The 22,666-nt window shown below is 42.5% G+C and overlaps 1 protein-coding gene across 1 annotated transcript; it reads left to right on the forward strand.

Annotated features, from left to right (window-relative positions):
• Positions 1-4,521: 4,521 nt before the first annotated feature.
• On the forward strand, positions 4,522-5,157 carry PPP1R2C (PPP1R2C family member C). The gene has a single exon (XM_052663932.1). The coding sequence runs from the start codon at positions 4,522-4,524 to the stop codon at positions 5,155-5,157; it is 636 nt and encodes a 211-aa protein (XP_052519892.1).
• The last annotated feature ends 17,509 nt before the right edge of the window (positions 5,158-22,666 follow it).

The raw sequence follows: 22,666 nt of genomic DNA on the forward strand, positions 1-22,666 counted from the left end.
TCCCAAACTAGATTACCCTTTCGGAAGGAGGCAAAGTTGATGTTTACCATGTAACTTCAGAAATTCTCACTGATGTCCTGGCTCCTTTGTGACCTACTCTCAACGAAAATGTTGGTCTGTTTTGCTGAAAATTTTACTTTCATTTTAGTTGTAAAGGATTTGTTACCAAAACAAACCACTCATTATACACAAATACACAATTTCAATGTTTTATAGGAGATTATTTGACTTAATTTCAATAAACAGTCATTAGAAAGAAAGAAATAGAAACAGTAGAGAGAAGTACAGCACATACATCATCAAATTGGGCTGACCTACATCCAGACGTAAACGGTGCTGGGAAGTCCCAAGTAACAGCAATCTTGAGTTCCAGTTGGGAAAGGGTCCTGGGCAGTGCATCCACCCCATGGATGAGACTTCAAAGTGCAGTTTTGTGAGCTCCTGCTTATAATTCCAAGCTGAAAACTGACATCATCAGTTTACACACAAAATGCAGCTCCTTTTTTTTAAGTTTTACAATGTTGTTTGTTTCACCTTGTGAGTCATAAGACTTAGACCCCGGAGACCTGGCCAGATCCTCAGGGGCTTAAGAGATTATAAAACCCACTCCCTTTCTTATCTAAATAACCATCTGACTTGTGCTTGCCAGCAGGCACGAAACTGGGCAGTGTCCAGGCAGGTCAGAGGCCTTCTCTCCTGCTTCTAAAACCTGAACAAGATTTCCTCCACTTTAATTTCCCTAACATGATCTGAATCTCCTCACTCCCATTCTTAAAACAGGTGATCACACAGAAAATCAACCCTTGGGATGACATTGCTTTGGGCAATGACTCTCTCTTACCAGGATTTTCCAATTGGCCCCTCTCCCCAAGTGCCAAGTGCCTGTGATGCCTCAGGAGCCATGTCTGAGATCCCAAGAAGTGAGAACTCTGGTGTCTCCACCTCCATTCAGACAGACCAACTCCACTGCTTCCTAGCTCCAATTGTACTGATTTTTATTCTGGAGTTCTACATAATGTTGAATTTGGGGGAAAAAAAAAAGATTTATTGCCTTAAAACTTACAATGAAAAAGATGGAAAACCACTGTCTTACTGAATGTCTCTGTTGCTGTTGCTGCTAAGTCGTGTCAGTCGTGTAGATCTGCCCATATTTCCAGGCTCTTCCTTTCAAGGATTTTTGCTCACTTCCCTCAGTTCTTTCATCCACTTCATAGAAATATGAACATCTGTCACAGAATATGGACATGTTCCAGTTATTGTTTATGTGTGTGTGGGGGGAGTAATAAAGATGAAATACGCAATCCTTGCCTTTGTTTGGGTTCCTACTGCAAAGGCAGTAGGAGCAAAAGGCTTTCCTTTAGGACTTGGATCCCAGGGAGCAGGATAGCAGAGAGGGTTTGTGAAACAGGGAATAAAAGAAACCAGCATGGGTCTGCATCAGCAAGTTGGCCATCCACTTCCCAAGCTCCAGCCAGAATCCAAAGTGGCAGGGATTCATGTCTCTCCCCACTCCCAGAAGGGCTGAAGTCAAAATAGGAGGTCATAATTACAATCCTCTTGCCCTATTATGAAGTGCCATTGTGTTACTGAATGACGAATTTCAGAAAACTCAAGAACTTTGCGATGGCTGAGTGAGTGAGTAAAAGTCGCTGAGTCATCACGTCCGACTCTTTGAGACCCCATGGACTGTAGCCTATGGAATTCTCCAGGCCAGAATACTGGAGTGGATAGCCTTTCCCTTCTCCAGGGGATCTTTCCAACCCATGGATTGAACCCAGGTCTCCCACATTGCAGGCAGATTCTTTACCAGCTGAGCCAAAAGGGAAGACCTTGGGATGGCTGATTCATTCTGTATTGAACAGCTTGGATATTCAGACCACAGTATGTGGGGGTGGGTGCTGTGTACACACAAAAGCAAAATCCCAATGCACAGGGATCAGCATCTCCCTCAACATCCTGTTTACAGCTAAACACGCACAGACCCACTGTGCCTACCAGCCAGGACCAATTGCATTTGTGTGGGTCTGTGCTGCCTTTCAGACAGGTTTTTGAAAAGAGTAGCCTGGAGTATTTCTGAATACAGTAATGAAAGTTGTTTTTTTGTTTTTTTTTTTCCTCCTCACATACCGGAGGGGTTTCCTATAGCCTTGAATATCAGCTTTTGAATCCCTGAAAGCTCTTACCACACAATACAGGTTTTTTTTATTCAAAGAGTACAGTATCAGGATATTCTTTTTCTGAGATGAATAATACAGTTTTAAAGCGATTGCAGAGTTCCTGAAGTTAGTAGGACTTTGGAGAATACAGGACAACTTGAACCTAAGGTGCTTAAGACCCTTGTAAAAGTTTTACAGTTCTTTCATGCTTTTGCTTTTGTGTTTTAAAATGTGGAAAGACCTTGAGGGAGAAAAGAGGAAGCAAAATGTTATCAGAAGAGGAAAAAAAAAAATCTTGTGAATGCTACCTGGAGGGGAAGATGTGAAACTGGATCTGAATTTCCTTTTTGTTTTTGAGAAGAATGTTACTGCCTATGAAATATGAGGCCCGTGAAGGACAAAATGTTTCAAAGTCACTCTTTGGAACAGCCCCCAAATTCCACATGTGGGGTGTTTTTGTCACATGACTGAACAACTTGTAACTGACAGTAAAAGCTCTGGAGTCCCCTTTTCTGCATTCACAAATCTCAGACTTCCAATTACCTATCACCTATCACCTATTATGTGCTTCCCAGGTGGCTCAGTAGTAAAGAATCTGCCTGCCAGTGCAGGAGACACGAGAGATTAAGGTTCAGTCCCTAGGTCGGGAAGATTACTTGGAGGAGGAAATGGCAACCCACTCCAGTATTCTTGCCTGGAGAATCCCCATGGACAGAGGAGCCTGGTGGGCTACAGTCCACGGGGTACAAAGGGTCGGAAACGGCTGAGGATACACAAAGTAGCACTAGCCTATCACTTATTATTCATTCTGTAAAAATTATGGTAATATCTACTATGTACCAGGTACAGCATCATGCTGTGAAGATGAAGATAATGGTGAGAAAAAACAGACACCTTCCCTTGTGTCTTGGAGTTCACCATCTAGTGTACACAGATAACAAACATAATGGCCACAACTATGACTGCTGCCAGAGACAATAGGAGAGGCCATGAAAACACAGGAAGGCTGATATGCTTTGGAGGTCAGGAAACAGGCTCCTGTAAGGCAGTCAGGACTGAGATGAAATATCAAAGGACATTACAGGTTGTGGGAAGAACCTAGAGAGAAACTCTGGGATAGGAAGGAAGGAAGGGGACTGCTCCTGGAACTAAAAGGCAGGGAGGAAAAGCTAGAGGTAGGCTGGAGAGAAATGGCTCGGAGAGGGCTCCAAATTGGTATCACAGACCCTCATAGAGCTGCTTTTCCACCTCTTCTGGATTTCTGACTTTATGTTAAAAGAAAATGGGCAGCCATTAAAGGGTTTGAAAGAGAGATGTGACAAGATTTGATGGTGTTTTTAAAAAAACACACTGAATTGAAGGTGAATGAGAAGTTGGAAGCCAGCAGGAGACCCGATGGGGTAAGTGATGGGGGCTAGTTCAAAGGCTGTGGCTGTAACCCTGACCAGAGATGGTAGTGGCAGAAGAGATAGAGTTGGAGTTTCTTGAAATATTAATAGTTAAGCCAGTAGCGAAGTACTGGATGGGAGAGGAAGCAATAGGTGATCAGGGAAGATGTTGGGGTGGGCAGGGAGGGAGGAGGCGGTGAAGTTACCAATGGTACCTGTAAGTGGCTGGGCATCCAGACCATTAATCGAAGGGCTGGTCAGAAAGCAGGAAGAAGGGTTTGTGTGGGTGTGTAGGTACAGGGAAAGGGAGGTGTGGGTAGCAACAGGAGAGAGGGGCAGGGGTCCTGTTTGTGGGGGAGGGTTGGAAGTGTATGGTCGCTCTAGCGCCTAGGCCTCCAGTCTTTCCAACCCAAGGAGTGGCTTTGAAACTTTGGACCATGACCCCCAGGGAGAAATACATTCTACACAGTCCACCTGCACAGACAGGGGATAGAGAAATTCACAAGACAGTGTTTCCCGGTTTCACTTGCAACAAATGGAGATTTTCTATTTTGTGTGTGTTAGTGGCTTAGTCATGTCTGACTTTGTGACTCCATGGGGTATGTAGCTCACCAGGCTCCTCTGTCCATGGGATTCTCCAGGCAAGAATATTGGAGTGGGTTGCCATGCCCTTCTCCAGACTTCCTAATCTTACACTTAAAAAATAATAAAAAAAAAAAAGGTCAGCTTGGGCATCCCCTCCACTCTCCTGAACCCTTCCCCTAGGCACTGATGGCGGTGCTGACGGCGGTGCTGATGGCGGCTGCGCCCATTGTGGCGTCACCCGGGGGGTACTTTGTGACGCAGGAGATGGGGCGAGGCCTTTAGGGCAGGAGGCACAGTCCAGCAGCCAGACCGCGCAGCAGTTTGTGCCTGAAGCACGGCGGCGGGCAGCTGCGGCGACCCAACACTCAGCAGCGGCCCTTCACTCTCCAAAGATGTCAGCCCCCACCACCTCTCGCCGGCCCATCAAGGGAATCCTGAAAAACAAAGGTTCCACCGCTTCCTCAGTCGCAGGCTCGGCCCAGCAGTCCGGTGGACCACTCCAGGAGGTCCATAGAAAGAAATCCCAAAAGTGGGACGAGTCGAACATCTTGGCGACCTACCGTCCAGAGTACAGAGACTACGATTTCATGAAGATGAATGAGCCCAACACTCCCCAGCTCGGTCTGCAGAATTATGGGGAAAGAAGTGAAGAGAGTGAAGCCACGGCCCTCGACAGCTTAACCAAGAGATTGGCCGCCACCTACACCTCCGATTCCAACTATCCAGGGCGGGAGCCCGAACTGGATGGAGCGCACAGCAGCAAAATCTACCTTGACAGGCAAGAGAAACATCGGCAGTTCGAAATGAAAAGGAAACTTCACTACAGCGAAGGAAAGAACATCAAACTCGCCCGACAACTGATTTCCAGAGATCTACTGCATGATTACGAGGATGAGGATGATAAAAACGAGGAAAGCCACGACAAGACTACCACCCAGGAAGAAGCAGAGCAAGGCGCCACCAGCGACGAAGGCCTGCAGACACAGACCTGCTGCTACCACAGTGATGATGACGAAGACGACAAGTAGATTGGGTTTGATCGAGCAGACAACGCTAGATCCATGCTGCAATTGTTGGATCCACAACTTGTTCCTGTAATCTTCAGCTTCTTGTTCTGTGCAGCTCGTGCAAGTACTGAACTACTTACCAGTTACATTGCACTGTGATAATTCAATGGTAAACATAGCAAATAATAGCTTAACTGGAAAAAAAAAATCACTTGGTACTCTGGTTCTTTGCCATAAATACCGATTCTGATATTCGTCTAAAACCCCATTACTTTGAGAAAAGTGTTCGTTAAAGTACATGTACATAGTATATAGCTTTTGATGTGTTAAAGGTTTAAAAAGGGTGGGGGGAGGCTAATTTATATTCACTTCTAGCCATACTAGCTTTAATAGAAACCATTTTGTGACAAAGAGAAAATGAGATTGGTACAGTGGGTTATGTAGTCTGATGAATATTCAGGCTGCAAAACACTTGTCTTCAGGGTGATTGGCCTGTTTAATTGAGAGGGAATATATTATAAGAGTTATTGCATTTTAGCTTTAAATTTTATCTTAATTTGTTTTCAGTGTTTATAAGAAAATGACTAAATGTTTTCTTATTTTTAAAAAGTCCTTTTCCCATGAATTATCAGGTTAAAATTGTCCCAATATTCTACTCTGTCTTTGTGCACTATATGGGCAGATTTGATATCAATTATCCTTGAAAGTCTAATGTTATCTCTGTGGTCCCTTCTCCAGACCTGCCTTGCCCTCTCCTCTCCACTCTTTATTTCCTCATCCCCAGGAAGTCTTGCCCTCTCCACCCTTTGTTCCCTCATGCCCCAGGAGGACTGAGGAAGCAAAGGGTGGAGAGAGTAAGACAGGTCTGAGAAGGAACCACTGAGATAATATTAGACTTTTAAGAATAACTGATATCAAATCTGCCCTTATAGTGCACATAGGAGAGTGGACATTGGAGCAATTTTAACCTGATAATTCATGGGAAAAGGGCTATTTTTTTATAAGAAAACATTTAGTCGTTTTCTTGTAAACACTGAACGCAAATTATGATAAAATTCACTTTCACTTTTCTGGGGCATACACAGCACAGTTTTTATGGAGTATCATAGATGGTAAAAACATGAGAAGCGCTTCCTTCTCTCAAATATTCTTTCATTTGTTGCCACAGTGTCACTTCTGTTTCAACCATCATGGCCCCCTCAGTCTTCTAAGATGTGGAGAAAATAGATTACATAGCAGAAGGGTAACAGTCAGGAAATAAAATTCAGTTGCTAAATTTTACACCTTTTTGGTTTACAGCCTGCTAAATAATCTGCTATTATTAGTTCATCATTTGTTCTAATTACCTTTTAGAGAACAACTGAGGTTTTTTTTCACAATAGACTCCTGTGCAACCAGTGACATGATTACAGTCCCAGAATGTATGTGGACAGAAGACAGCTCAAAGGTTTTGTGTGTGTTTCCACTTTTCTCTTTGAAACATTACTGAGGTAATTGTGGGTTCACATGCTGTTGTGAGAAATAATACAGAGAAAGCCTGTGTACACTTCTCCCAGATTCCCCCTGGTAACATATTGTAAAACTAGTACACCATCACAAGAAGATATTGACATCATCACTACAATCAAGATACAGAACATTCCATCACAGCAAGAGTCAGTCCCTCAGGTTGCCCTTTTGTAACCACATGGTCTCCATTTCTATAATTTTGTCATTCAAGAATATTACATAAATGAAAACATATAGCATGTAACCTTTTGGGATATACCAGATTTTTTTAGCCTTTTATCCATTCAAGGACATATGGGCTAGTTCCAAGTTTTGGTATTACAAATGAAGCTGCTATGAACATTCATGTACCGGTTTTTGTGTGAACATAAGTTTTCACTTCTCTGGGCTAAATGCCCAGGAGTGCAATTGTTGGCTTGCTTGGTAGTTGTAGTTTCCTAAGAAACTGCCAAACTGTTTTACAGAGTGACTGTGCCATTTTAAATTCCCACCAGCACCCAGCAATGTGTAAGCATTCCAGTTTCTCTGCATCCTCACCAGCATTTGGTGTTATATCTATTTTTTATTTGTCATCTATATATATGTGTACTGGTGTCTTAATTTGCCTTTTGCTAATAGCTAATGATGTTAAACATCTTTCCATGTGCTGCTGCTGCTGCTAAGTCGCTTCAGTCGTGTCCGACTCTGTTATTTGCAATCTGTAGATCCTCTTTGGTGAAATGCTTTCTGCTCATTTTCTATTTTGATCATTTTACTATTCAGCTTTGAGAGTTCTTTGCAATTTTTTTTCACAATTGGTAGCTTCTTATCCTCTTAGAGACACTTTTGCAAAGTGAAAGATTTTGATTTTGATGTGATTCACTTTATCAAGTTTTCCTTTTCTTTGTGATCATTTTGGTACTCATGTCAAATGTAATCTAGAAAGATTTTTTTTTTCCAAATCATGATTTCCTAATAAAGTGACATGGTATTAGAATGCATAGAAAATGGACCTTTATTATTTAAGTTTGATTTTCCTTTGGAAAAAGGAATCTGATAATGTTCAGTTCCAGTTTCAACTTTTTATCAACATCACCTCCTCTGCTTAACTCCTTTGATGTCACCATTTGTTCACTCATTTTAAAGTATGAAATTCAGCCAGGCTGGCTATTTAAAACCTGGGACAGAAAATGGTATAAATGGATTGCTAAAAAAGAGTAACTTCCACTTGAAGGTCAAAGCAAATCTATTTCCCCCCCTAGACTTTGAAATTGCTTCCATTGTTTCCCCTCTACATTAGTATACTAAATAACATGCTATAATAAGACAGAGTATTATTTTTTAAAAAATGATAGTCAAGAGCTACTAAATTGGTTCCTTTAAATTACAACCTCAATTTGACAAACACTGAACTCAAAGGATCAGAACTGTTTCTCTTAAAGGATTTTGTTCTGGGAGTAACACTGTAGGTACTTATCAACCCTTCACACCTTAGAGTAAATGAAGAACATGGTGTGAATATTGATGAAAGGGAGGGGATTATAAGTGAGAGAAAGAGGTACCCAGAAGTGAAGAGTTGGGAAGGGAGGGGGAACAATTAGAAAAAAAAAGGTGGAGGTTTAAGCTCACTGGCTTTAAAAGTTATGACTCGCTCTCAATGAGTCATTAACTCTGAACTGTCATCAAGAGAACACAAAATCTTAGTGAAGAAATGATGAGGAAAAGAAGAGTTCTCCACTTAGCCAAATAATTAAAGCAATACTATTACCACTGCCACTACTACTAATCACCATTTATTGAGTATATGCAGTGTATCAGACATGGTACCAGGGCTTTGAAAGCCTTATCTCTTTCAGTGATGCCAATGATGTTTTGAAATAGTATTTTGCCCATTTGAGAAATGAGAAAATTTCAAATAAATAACATTGCATAAATGGCCCAAATGTATAGCTGCTAGGTGGTAGAATCAGGATTCATACCCAGGCCTGTCTGGCTGACTCAGCCATGGTGTTTTCTCCACCATACAACACTGGCTCTGTGCAGGTCCTTAATGGTGGTGGAAGCCACCCCATCCCACCCTACCCCATCCCACCCCACCCCTCCTCCCTAATCACATACGTCTGCCCTGACCTTGTAGCAGGGGCTGCTTTTCTGTATAGACAGTGCAACTGGTCTAAGGAGAATGTCCTCCAATCTATTCTAAGAGGTGCCTGTGACCTCTGCCACACTGCCCACATCCTTCTGCTACCACCTCCCATCCCCTGCTCTGAGGTTGTGCTCAGCCAGGAGCCTGAGACATTCATTCATACAAAGATGCCACCAGGGGCAAGTATATTTGTCAATTGCACTTTGAAGTGCACAAATTTTTTGTGTGTGCATTTACCAAGTATGGCCCTGTGTCAGGTGCGGTAGCCAGGGAAAGAAAGATGAATGAAACACAATCTCTGCCCTCAAGGAGGTCTAAGTCTAGTGCGGGAGACCTGTATGGTTCTGAAATATTCATTGATGAAGACTTTCAAAGAAGAGGATGCCTGTTTTTAAAGAGGGACACGTCCTGATTTAGATTACATTAAAGGCTTGAAAGCAACGAAGGGATTTCCACATGCCTGCGGAGCAAGCAGCAGCCTTCAGAGGAGCTCTGGTCTCCTGAAGGTGAGGACGGAGGGAGCCTAGCCCTTGAGACCTGGTCTAGTTCAGCAGCATCAGACACCCTGCTCACACCTGGCTGGGGTTAGGGAGGCGGGCAGTAAAGAGGGATTAGGGGCCCACCATGGAAGGATTCACAAGTAAGGAGGTAAACCAAGAGAGATGAGGACCTCTGAGGCAGTAACAAATGGTTCTGCATTGTTTTCTGGGAGAATCCTTTTCTGCTCAGAGTTTTGATCTTATTTGAATGAGGAATTGTAGATACTTTGTCCCAGAAGTGAAGCAGTTATGTAAAATGTGAACCATGCTTCCTTTTTTTGGTTCCTGCTTTATGCCACTGTATGTCCTCTTTTGGAACATTGGGGCTCATGGTTGAAACCGTGGGTTGGGGAAGGTGCTGGCTTGTGCTGGGAGGAGAGAGGGACCCATCCTCATCCCTCCCCAGATGGCTGGGGAGGAGGGGTGGAGGAAAGTCAGGAGAGTGGCAGCAAGAGAGGCCAGCCAGGCTGGAGCCTGACAGAAGAAAAACTCTAAGGGAGGAAAACAGAAGAGGAAAGACTCCAGTTGTGTAGGGAAATCCTGAGACAGAAATGATAACATTCAAGATCATAAACCTCTTGCATTTTTCTACTGTGTTGAAATTTTATGCCCCTTACTTGGGCCATTGAGCCAGTTCCTCTCTGTTTTACAAATGAGTTCTGCCACTCCTGTGCTACCCTGGTGACAAATCAGGTCTTTGAGGGAGGGCCCCCTGGCAAGAGGCTGGCAAGTGGGGACAAAAGTGAGGAGTGGGGAAGAGCCAAGGTGGACAGAATGAGGTGGCTGGATAGGTGATTTGGGAGTCAGAGGGGAGTAAGATGATGTCCTGTGTGAGGCCACATGACTCAGGAGCCGCTTTTTAAAAATTGAAGTATAGTTGATTTACAGTGTTGTGTTACTTTCTGGTGTACAGGAAAGTGATTCAGTTATATAACTATATACTGTGAAATAAAAATGAAAGTTGATCAGTTGTGTCCAACTCTTTGCAACCCTAGGGACTGTAGCTCGCTAGGCTCCTCTGTCGTTAGGATTCTCCAGGCAAGAATATGGAGTGGGTTGCCATGCCCTTCTCCATGGGAACTTCCTGACCCAGGCAGGGATCAAACACAGGTCTCCTTCGTTGCAGGCAGATTCTTTACCACCTGAGCCACCAGGGAAGCCCTATATACTATACTATACTATACTATACTATACTATACTATACTTCAATTAAATGTATATATTCTTTTCCATTATGGCTTATTACAGGATATTGACTCTAGTTCCTCATGCTATACAGTAGTAGGTCCTTGTTTATCTATTTTGTTTGTAATAGTTTGTATCTGCTAATCCCCAGGAGCCACTTCTATGCACTGCCCCTCTCCCCAACTTGTTCTGGCTTCTTTACTGCCCCTCACTTCTGTCTCAGGTGGCAGCCTACACTTTCCCCCAGGGGTGTTGTTGACTGCTTACATTATTGTTGGCCCAACAAAATACCATACATGCATGCATGCTTGTGTGCTCAGTGCTGTCTGGCTGTTTGCCACCCCATGGTCTGTAGCCTGCTAAGCTTCTCTGTCCATGGGATTTCCCAGGCAAGAATACTGGGGTGGGTTGCCATTTCCTCCTCCAGGGGATCGTCCCTACCCAAGGATCGAACCCGCCTCTCCTGTGTCTCCTGCATCACAGGTGGATTCTTTACCACTTGAGCCATCAAGGAAGCCCAACAATATCATACTTCGATCATTAAGATTATTAAGGAGAAAGGTGGGCGGGGAGACGGATGAGGGATGGAACCTCCAAAACCCAAATGAAAGGAAGAATACACCCAGAAATCTTTGATAAGAAACTTCATCAAATTAGCACTATCATTTTAAAATGGAAAAGTCAGTCCCTAAGCTGCAAGAGGCAGCATTTATATACATTCGTAGGCAATGGGGTGGGGGGACGAGAGGTTGGACTCTTTGCTGATGTCCACATGGGTTGGGCTTTGGCAGATGAAGCTGCATGTGCAGGGGCTCTGGGGGGATTTAAGGACGCAGGCTGCAAAAAATCTGGGGAAAACTGAAAATTGCTGGTGTGTGTCTGTATTTGTGGTGGGGAGGGGGACTGCAGCGAAAGCTGCCTTAGGCATTTTTTCTCAGCAGTATAAACACAGTTCTCTAATATAAGGTTTTACATTATTAGCTCTTAAAAATATAAAAAAATTGTTTTTATCATTGTGTAGGCAGAGCATATTTGCATCACTGAACCTGCCTATGCATGCTGGGTACAAATATCTTATTCTTTCCTCTTCTTTTTTTTCTTGTTTTAAAGCAGACTCTGAAAGGTGCATATGAGCCCAGTTTCCATAGCAATTGCAAGCATCAGTGATAACCCAGAGCTTCTAAGTTATAATATACAGGCTACCCTATTAATGAGTTTCAAACTGCATTTCCCTGAGACAACGGCTCAGCCACTGATAGATAAGGTCAAACCCCATCTCCAAACTTTAAATTAAATCAGGATAGATCAAAATGCAACAGAAGGAGTGTCCTTTTGGAAAGTGTGATGTTAAAAAAAAAATACATTCTTTGTGGAGGCAAAACAGTTGCTTTTCTGGTTTGTAGTGCCCAGATGGAAAAATCCTAAAACAGATACTGCTTCTTCTGGGTTATTAATGGCATGTTGTCATTTCCTTATGCTATTTGTGAGTGAGTTTTTCCCATGGTAGCTCAGACTCTAAGAAAGCACATAATCCTTTAACCCAGGAAGAGCAGATAAGATGGTTAATACTTGCTAGATCTGAAATGACACTAGTTCAACTGTAATTGATCAACTTGCTTATTCATGTACTTAGTGCCAAGACTCAGTGCCTGCCTTCAAGGAGCCCCCAGATTAGTGACAACTCAGCCTTGTCACCAGACCATTTCTATGCTGTGCAAGAGAGCTTTACAGAGGCCTTCAAGGGGCATCGCCAAGGTCTTAAAAGCCCTTCCCATGGAGTTGATTTCGAAGACAATACTTCCAAGTAAAGTGGAACTTAGCCAAATGAAGAGAGGTGGGCCAAGGGAGATTGGCATTCCAGATGTAGGTCAAAGGCAATGTGGTTTGTTTCAGGGACCTGCATGGTGCCTTATGAAAGAGAATGCGAGGGATTAAAGAGGTAAGAAGGGTGCTGAAAGGTTTCACCTACAGTGCCAAGGTCAAGGGAGCTAAGGGAGCTACTGTCATTTTATTTATTTATTTTTAATTGGAAGACAATTATTTCACAATGTTGTGGTGATTTCTGCCATACATCAACACGAATCAGCCGTTGGTGTATGTATGCCCCCTCCCTCTTGAACCTCCCTCCCAACTTGTACCCCATCCCACCCCTCTAGGTTGTCATAGAGCACCAGATTTGAGCTCCCTGCGTCATACAGCAAATTTCCACTGGCTATCTAATTTTACATATGGTAATATGTATGTTTCAATTCTACTCTCTCAATTCATCCCACCTTCTCCTCCCACCCCCGCCCTTGTGTCCACAAGTGTGCCACTGCCATTTTTAAGAAGGAGGGTGATGTAATCAGACTCCTGCTTTTGAAAAACTGTATGCTACAGGATGGGGCCTGGAAGAAACAGGGTGGAGAGGGCAAAGCTGGAGACAGAACACAGACCTCACATTGGTCTCAGGAAGCTGATGATTTTTAACATTCTAATGTGGACCCTCTTCACTTATCACTCACAGCAAAGGCACACCCCACTCTCCACCAGCACCAGGCAAAGCTTGGTCCCCAGAACAGCAGCATCGCCATCACCCAGAAGCTGGTTAGAAATGCAAATTCTCAGGGCCCCCCTCCCCAGACTTATGAAATCAGCATCTCCAGGGCTAGTGCCCAGCAATCTCAGCAGGCTTTAACAAGCTTCCTGGGGGATGCTCATGTATGTTCATGTTTGGGAACCTTTGCAGCTTTTTAATGAGCTGAGTTCAACTCTCCGTGGGACAGATCTCACTGTTACTGTGTGTGTGCGTGTGTGTGTGTAAAGTGTATACAGTTTTGCAAAAATTCATCACATTAGGTGTCACAACAATGCACAGATTTGGTGAGAATGAACAGGTATGCGTCCTGATTCAGATTACAACTCTACTCCAGCTGTCCCCCACCTGTCCATATGTAACTCTTCCCCAGCCCCTCCTCCTCATCTTTCTGTATACTGTCCCCCCATACACATCCACACACTCACTTGTGCAGTAGGTGTCCCTGTCACCCCCTGCTCAGAGTCCCAGGATTTATCTGTATTTTCATCATCTCTTGGGCTATTCATTTTTCCCAGAATATGTGTCTTCCTGTTTTTATCACATATCTTATTCAGTCTTCCACATTTCATATCAACCATACCTCAGTCTCCTAAGTCAGAATAGTAGGTGACCACCTTGGGGGAATGCAAAAGAATATAGTAATTGACAGTGAAACATTTAGAGTCGAAAAAATCTAGGTGTGCCCTATGTTCACAGCAGCACTATTCACAATAGTCAAGACATGGAAACAACCTAAATGTCCATCGAGAGATGAGTGGATAAAGAAGCTGTGGTACATACAGTGTATACAATAGAATACTGCTGCTGCTGAGTCGCTTCAGCCGTGTCCAACTCTGTGTGACCCCATAGACAGCAGCCCACCAGGCTCCCCCGTCCCTGGGATTCTCCAGGCAAGAACACTGGAGCAGGTTGCCATTTCCTTCTCCAATGCATGAAAGTGAAGAGTGAAAATGAAGCTGCTCAGTTGTGTCAGACTCTTCGCGACCCCATGGACTGCAGCCTACCAGGCTCCTCCGTCCATGGGATTTTCCAGGCAAGAGTGCTGGAGTGGGGTGCCATCACCTTCTCCAGAGACAATAGAATACTACTCAGCTGCAAAAAAAGGAATGAAATAATGCCATTTGCCGCAACATGGATGGAGCTAGAGATTATCATGCTAAGTGAAATAAGTCATAAAGAGAAAAACAAATGTCATGTGATATCACTTAATTGTAGAATCTAAAATATAACACAAATGGACCTATCTACAAAACAGAAAAAGACTCACAGAAACAGAGAACAGAGTTGTGGTTGCCACGTGGGAGAGAAGAGATGGACTAGGACTCTGGGGTTAGTAAATGCAAACTATTATTTATAAGATGGATAAACAACAAGGTCCTACTCTATAGCACAGGAAACTATATTCAATACCCTGGGATAAATCAAAATGGGAAAGAATATAGGAAAGAATTATATATGTGTATAACTGAATCACTTTGCTGTACAGCAGAAGTTAATACAACATTCAGTTCAGTTCAGTTCAGTCGCTCAGTCGTGTCCAACTCTTTGCGACCCCATGAGCCACAGCACACCAGGCCTCCCTGCCCATCACCAACTCCCGGAGTCCACCCCAACCCATGGCCATTGAGTCGGTGATGCCATCCAACCAACTATCTCATCCTCTCCTTCTCCTCCTGCCCTCAAGCTTTCCCAGCATCAGGGTCTTTTCAAATGAGTCAGCTCTTCACATCAGGTGGCCAAAGTATTGGAGTTTCAGCTTTAGCATCAGTCCTTCCAATGAACACCCAGGACTGATCTCCTTTAGGATGGACTGGTTGGATCTCCTTGCAGTCCAAGGGACTCTCAAGAGTCTTCTCCAACACCACAGTTCAAAAGCATCAGTTCTTTGGCGCTCAGCTATCTTCACAGTCCAACTCTGACATCCATACAAGACTACTGGAAAAACCATAGCCTTGGCTAGATGGACCTTTGTTGACAAAGTAATGTCTCTGCTTTTTAATACACATTGTAAATTATAATTCAATAAAAATAGATTTATTTTACACGTGGTATATATGTCAATACTACTCTCTCAATTAGTCCCACCCTCTCCTTCCCCTACTGTGTCCATAGTCTGTTCTCTATGCCTGCCTCTCTATTCCTGCCCTGAGAACAGGTTCATCAGTACCCTCTTTCTAGTTTCCCTATATATATATATATTATATAAATATATACATTATATATTAATTGTATTAATATATAAATCTATATTAATCTATTTTAATCTATATTAATATATAAAATCTATTTTTCTCTTTCTGACTTACTTTACTCTGTATAACAGGCTCTAGGTTCATCCAGTGGGCAGAGGCTATATGGGCACAGGGAGCTCAACCTGGTGCTCTGTGACAACTCAGAGGGGTGGGATAGGGTGGGAGAGGCGGGGGAGATTCAGGAGGGAGGGAACATATGGGTACTTGTGGCTGATTCATGTTGTTGTATGGCAGAAGCCAACACAATATTGTAAAACAATTATCCTCCAATTAAAAAAAAGAATAATTTATGCTTTAGCAGGATAGTTCTCAGACAAACAAAACAAAACTAATACATTTTAACAATCGAGGTTTGAATCCAAGCATTACCATAAATTAGGTAAGTGACCCAAGGGAAACCATGTTACCTCTTTAAACCAAGTTTAATCATAACAGTGGCTTTCAAGTATGATTGTTGAAATAATTAAGTGAAAAGAGGTTACTGAAACACATGGCCTCTAATAAGTACTCCACAAACGGGGGCCGTTATTGTTATTTTCCTCAACTGGCCACATTCCTTTTCTCCATCTGTTAAACTGCTGATCATTTCTGGAAGAGTGCTGGACATACCCGAGTCTGTCTTTTCTCTCCCCCTAGACTGAGAGCCACTTGAAGACAGGAACTGTGACCACATGTCTGATGCCACCCTGGCACAGTACCTTCTACCCAATAGATGTGAGAGAACTGAGCTGAGAAGTTGCATCTGGAAATTTCTTCCTCCTGTCCAAATTGGATTCTCTCATTCACCTACCATTTACCTACTCAAACACAGTTTTTTCTTCCCTGAGGCTCCTCAAGCTTCAGCACCATGAGCTGTGAGGGGCACAGGTGAAAACAAAGTGAAAAGGTGACAGTCCCCAAAGCCACGCTTGAGTGGCAGCTGCTTCAAGTGACCTTCTCTTTGAAGATGTCCTTGGTGTTTTCATCACCACTAAGTCTGCAAAGTAGGAGATGGAATGGAAGGGCAGCAAGCAGGATTTAGATATAAAGCCAGTCTCAATTTTAATTTTAAAATGCATTGAAACTTCTAGGACACAGCCAAGTTTATGAAATAAAGAAATTAATGCTGTCTCATGAATCCAAACCACCAGTAAGAACCGCATTCCGTTATTAATAGCAATATCTGACACTTTATATTCTCAGGGTGTTTCTAAATCTTTTTTCTTCCGAATTCACTTTATTAATTGTTATCAACTTTGATCGCAACATAAAATTTTTAGAGCTGGGAGGAGTCTTAAAGTCCCTTTAGTCCAACTAAAGGGTTACCTCTAGCTCACCTTAGAGGTTAGTTTCTCCATTTCATAAGTACTTACAGAGACCAAAAAGTCACCCAAGGCATATGAAGCCAAGGGGAAGTGATATTTGTATACAGCCACACAATCTCTCCCTTTATATCTGGGGAACATAAATTGAAGACAGATTGAAGCATGTTTTTAAATTGATTCGGGCACCGCTCTTGTATTTAGAACTCAGAAAAGCCTTCAGAGAGACTGTCCTTTCTCAGAAAGCCTGACTCCAGACCAGCCCCTTATACCCTCTCTGGCTGACATTCTGCCTCTTCCAGCTGTGCAGGGAGGAGCACCTGGGTACTCTGGGAGTATCCAAGCATAAAGACAATGTGGGAAAATAAGAAAGATGGGCAGCGCACATGGGACCATTCATGACTCCTGAATTCCTCATCTTCTCTGAGTGAGGGAGAAGGAAACACTCCTGGTCCCTTCCCTGCCTGTGTCCCTTCAGCTTCCTTAACAAATGTGAGATGCAAAACTACCTGTGTCATGGGGTGGTGTGGAAGATTTGTGAAGTAACACCTGGAGAGGGCATAGGACAGTGTCAGATACCGTTAGCATAACTTAATATTCTCGCTGTCGTGAGAACTGTCATGAAGCACTCCATGGAGCTCTGGGATCAGTCCCAGTCATCCAGGACCCTACCTTTAGATGTGGCCTTAAACAAAGGCAAAGTTTGCTGCTCACAGTCTGAGCAGTGCACATCCCAGGAGCCAGTGTTACTTAGAGTTAGTCATTCAGTCATGTCCGACTCTTTGAGACCCCATGGGCTGTAGCCCATCAGGCTCCTCTGTCCATGGGATCTTCCAGGCAAGAAACTGGAGTGGGTAGCCATTCCCTTCTCCAAATCTTCCTGACCCAGGGATCAAACTCTGGTCTCCTGCATTGCAGGTGAATTCTTTAACATCTGAGCCACCAGGAAAGCCCTGTATGCTGCTAAGTTTCTTCAGTGGTGTCCGACTCTGTGCGACCCCGCAGATGGCAGCCCACCAGGCACTGCCGTCCCTGGGATTCTCCAGGCAAGAACACTGGAGTGGGTTGCCATTTCCTTTTCCAATGCAAGAAAGTGAAAAGTGAAAGTGAAGTCACTCAGTAAGTGTCTGACTCTTCGTGGCCCCATGGACTACAGCCCACCAGGCTCCTCCATCCATGGGATTTTCCAGGCAAGAGTAGTGGAGTGGGGTGCCATTGCCTTCTCCAAAAGCCCTGTATGCTAATGTCTAAATCAGAATCTCTATCCCCGGGAATCCAACCTGGGACTGACCTCTACCACATGCTGAGCTGAGTATGATCTAATATCAAACCCGAAGTTCTCTGCCCAGTCCTCAGAAATGGGCCATCTGAAGTCCATTCTAGCTGCTGAAGTTTCAGAGGTATGTCTGGCTATTGGGTTTTCCATAGCAGAGCAGCACACAAAGCTAGGACTAGAAGGTAGTTAGCAGCAGGAAATAAACATGGGACAGATCACCCACCTTAAGCATTGCTACACTTAAGTACTGCTTTGACAAGACCCTCCTGCCCCCAAATCTTGACATGGGACCCAGGAAAAGCCAATGCTGCTTTTTTTTCCAGTTAGCTCTGTTGGAGCTTTAACCAGTTTGTTCTCAGGACCCTCCACTTTCCTTTTATTCAAAATTTATTAAGGATTTCTGACCCATTAGTTCACCAGACTCTGGTTGAGTTGTGGTTATCAGTATGGACACTGTTTTGATGACAATCTTAAGTTCAACTGACAATAAATAAATACCAGCTACATTTTTAAAAATCCCTCCAACATACATAAAAATGTGGATGGCCATGCCATCTGTTAGAAAGTACATGCAAGTTATCATCATGAGATGGAAGCTTTTCCATGTTTTGAAATTTTAGTTTTAGTTTTGAAATTCACTAAAAGTTTCTTACCATATTTGAATGCTATTTATAGCTTTGGTGTATCAATTCCAAGACTCTAATCTGTGCCCTTCTGATCCCCTGTGATAAGGAAGAAAAATTATATTCTAATGTTCTGTCTGCCTCTGCTATTGTTAAAAACAATCTTCTGTCTGTGACATAGGATTTAGGGGAAAATATGATGGAGAAGAGTGAAAATAATGTGCGTGCTCTTTAGATATACTTATTTATTTTCATGCAACATCATTAATATCCCTGGTGTATCCAAACCTGTTTATATCCCATCTGTTTTCTTCCTGCCACAAACAAAACTTCTGTGCCCTGGAAGACTTTGATTCCACTGTTCTGAAGCTTCAGAGACAATGTATGCAAACATTCTGTATTATATCAGCATCATGTGAGCAGAAGAAAAAAATTGGAATAGAAAAACAACGAAAGCAAAGGAATTCTAGAATCTATAAAGTTAAGTCTCATCTTAGGATCAGAAATGAGAACAATCACAAGTGGAAGATCTTATGTGCACTGGTGGGTTCTTGACCTGTTGAGCCTTCAACAGTTTTGTTTGCTTAAACATTAATCCTTCATGTATTGATGTGCTGCAAGTTTAGCTCATTTGGTTCCCAGTGGCATGTAGTGGCATGCCACTTTCCTAAAGAACAGCAATGGAATGAACTTTCCTAAGAAGTCCACAAAGTGAGTCTCACTTTTTTAAGTTCATTGTCTCTAGAGAGCCCAAGAATGTAGAAGTGAGTACATAGATTTGGTATTGTCACTAATGTCCCTTTGGCTAAGTAACTTTCATCAGTTCAGTTCAGTTCAGTTCATTCTCTCAGTCGTGTCCGACTCTGCGACCCCATGAATCGCAGCACGCCAGGCCTCCCTGTCCATCACTGACTCCCGGAGTTCACTCAAACTCACATCCATCGAGTCGGTGATGCCATCCAGCCACCTCATCCTCTGTCGTCCCCTTTTCCTCCTGCCCCCAATCCCTCCCAGCATCAGAGTCTTTTCCAGTGAGTCAACTCTTCACATGAGGTGGCCAAAGTACTGGAGTTTCAGCTTTAGCATCAGTCCTTCCAAAGAACACCCAGGGCTGATCTCCTTCAGAATGGACTGATTGGATCTCCTTGCAGTCTAAGGGGCTCACAGGAGTCTCCTCCAACACCACAGTTCAAAAGCATCATTTCTTCGTCAAATATCCTTAAACTTGAAATGTTATATATGTTTTGTTCATGGCTCTGAGAATGCAAAAATGAATGATCAGATCCATGCTCTCAATGAACTTCTTCAACTGGGGCAAAGGTTAGCTTAATAGATAGAGCATGTTGCAGCAAATATTTAATAGGTTAGTGTTGAGGAAGCACAGACAAAGGATATTGAATGTCTATTTCAAATAGACTACCTCCCTTCTCCCTAGCAAAATTTCTATTTGTAGCAGCACATCATTGGTAAATGATTTAGGACAGCAGAATTTTCTGATCACCCCCAATGTCCATCTCTAATCTTCTTAGCATGTTGAAACAACATGTTATATTGGAAATACCTTGAATTTGGAGTCAGAACACATTAATTAGTATCCAGGATCTGTGTCTTATTAACTGAGCCTAGAAGGCAATGGCAACCCAGTCCAGTACTCTTGCCTAGAAAATTCCACAGATGGAAGAGCCTGGTGGGCTGCAGTCCATGGGATTGCAAAGACTTGGACACGACTGAGCGACTTCACTTTAAGACTTAACTAATGTCACGTAATTTTGTCATCTGTTAAAGGGTATAAGAGACAATTACAAAGAAAAATAATAACAATAGGTAATATTTCTTGAGTGCTTACTATGTACCAGGCCCTGTTCTAAGTGTTTACAAGTGTTTGCATTTCTTATCATAATCTTTTGAGGGAACTAATGTTATTAATCTAAGTTTGCTGTGCTGTGTGCTGTACTTAGTCGCTCAGTCGTGTCTGACTCTTGTGACCCCATGGACTATAGCCCGCCAGTCTCCTCTGTCCATGGGATTCTCCAGGCAAAAATACTGGAGTGGGTTGCCATGGCCTCCCCCAGGGGATCTTCCCAACCTAGGGATTGAACCCAGGTCTCCTGCATTGCAGGCAGATTCTTTACCAGCTGAGCTACCAGGGAAGCCCAATATAATAAGTTTACAGATGGGAAATTGGATGTAAGAAAAGTTAAGTAGTTTATAGAACATTAAGATAGTTTTCTGCAAATTAACTGGCTACTCCAGGACTAGAAACAAGACAGTCTAATCGTCTTCACCACTATGCAGAAGCTAATATAACCTGATATACCTATTTCAAAGGCTTGTAATGATGCTCAACTGAGATATATGTAAATACTTTGTAAGTTATAAACTTTATAAACATGTGAACACAGATTTTAATACTGCAGTATGAGTAGTTTAACAACAATTAGCATTTGCATACAATTGTTAAATTTGCATCATGTATAATTTAGTAGTAGAGTATGCCAACCAGCATTTTAATATTTAGAATGCCACAGGACCTTCTGGGAACAGAATTTGAAAGATGGAACTACTACATAAAAATTAGCATAAATAGCCTGACTACTTTCTGTAATTCTCTTTCCCTTGGAGCAGACTTCAATAGAATGAGATTTATCTAAAATTCATTCAGCCTGCTTCAGGATGGCAGGCTTTACTTTTTTTTTTTTCCCAACCTCACTGAAATGACAGCTAAAGAAGTATAAAAGGGAATATATTTATAATAGAACTAAAAAGGGGATAAAGTCCCAAGGATTGACCAGAGATTTTGACAAATGTCTGACAGACTGAAAACATATGGAGTTATTTAACAGATGAACTAGTTGTGGAAGTAACAGCCCACAACACAGAAGACAGATGGGGAAGAGGCAGCTGAAGGTGGAGGAATTCTGAACGAGGAGCTCGTAGATACAGAGCTGAATTGAGAAATGGTGTGGAACTCACAGTGATTGACTGAAATACTATGTCAAAAGTAGTTACACCATGTCCTTCACCCCCACATCCTCATGTGAAGAGACTGTCTCTACTTTCAAACAGGAGAATAGTTCTATATAGAAATTGAAAGGTCTGGAGACCTATTGTGGTTCTCGGGCACCCTATGGTAAAGGTCTCTTTGTTTTGACTATATGGAAGGTGTCCAACCTGCCTCCCTTATTTCTGTCCCTTCACTCTCCAAAATAAAGCTTCCCAACAAATGATATGCCTTCCCTTTCAGGTGGAGAAATATCTACTGAGCACCAAAGAAAATCAATGCCTACTATTTTTTTTTTAAATCAACCTATTGCTATGCTTTTTAAAAAAATACTTTTTTTGCTGCCCTGCAGGGCATGTGGGATCTTAGGTCCCCAATCAGGGAGCAAAGCTGTGCCCCTTGCATTGGAAGCACTGAGTCTCAACAACTGGACTGCCAGGGAAGTCTCTATTCCCACATTTCTAAGTCCAAATATACAATGTAGGATGACATAGCATTTGAAGAAACCAACAACTCACATTAGAAGAACCTAATGTAATATTTTTTAACCCAGAGGAGAGAATTGAAGGAATAGAAAATAAGTTAAAACCAAATCTATTAAAAATCCTTCAAGAAATTTGAGAAAATATTGCATAGGTAAAATAATAAGATGTTGTAAAAAGGAACATGCAAAAAAAAAAAAACAGTCATGGAAGTTTAAAATATGATGTGTTAAATACATATTAGAAAAGAGAAAAAAGAAAAACAAAACTAAGATATAAAGAAAATCACAAATTGGAGGCTGGATATCTAATCAGAGTTCCAGAAAGATGGAGCAAGAAAATGGAGAGAAGGAAATAGCCAGAGAAATAATAGAAGAAAATTTCCTAGAGTTTAATTAAATATCATCAACTTTAAGGAGCCCAGTAAATGTTCAGCAGAATAAGCACAGAAAAGCTCACACTGAGACATGTAACTAAAATTTTGTAATAACAGTGATAAAGGCATGATCCTAAAAGCTTCTGGTGATAAAAGGTCAGTGGGGAATGGAAAAAGAAACCATCGTGATAATATTACAAACACCACTTGCTAGAAGACAATGGGACAATGTCTCAAAATTTCAAAGGAACATTTTTTCAACATACTATTCTTTATCCTAAAT

The sequence above is a fragment of the Budorcas taxicolor genome, chromosome X, assembly GCF_023091745.1.
Source record: "Budorcas taxicolor isolate Tak-1 chromosome X, Takin1.1, whole genome shotgun sequence".
Classification (NCBI taxonomy): domain Eukaryota; kingdom Metazoa; phylum Chordata; class Mammalia; order Artiodactyla; family Bovidae; genus Budorcas; species Budorcas taxicolor.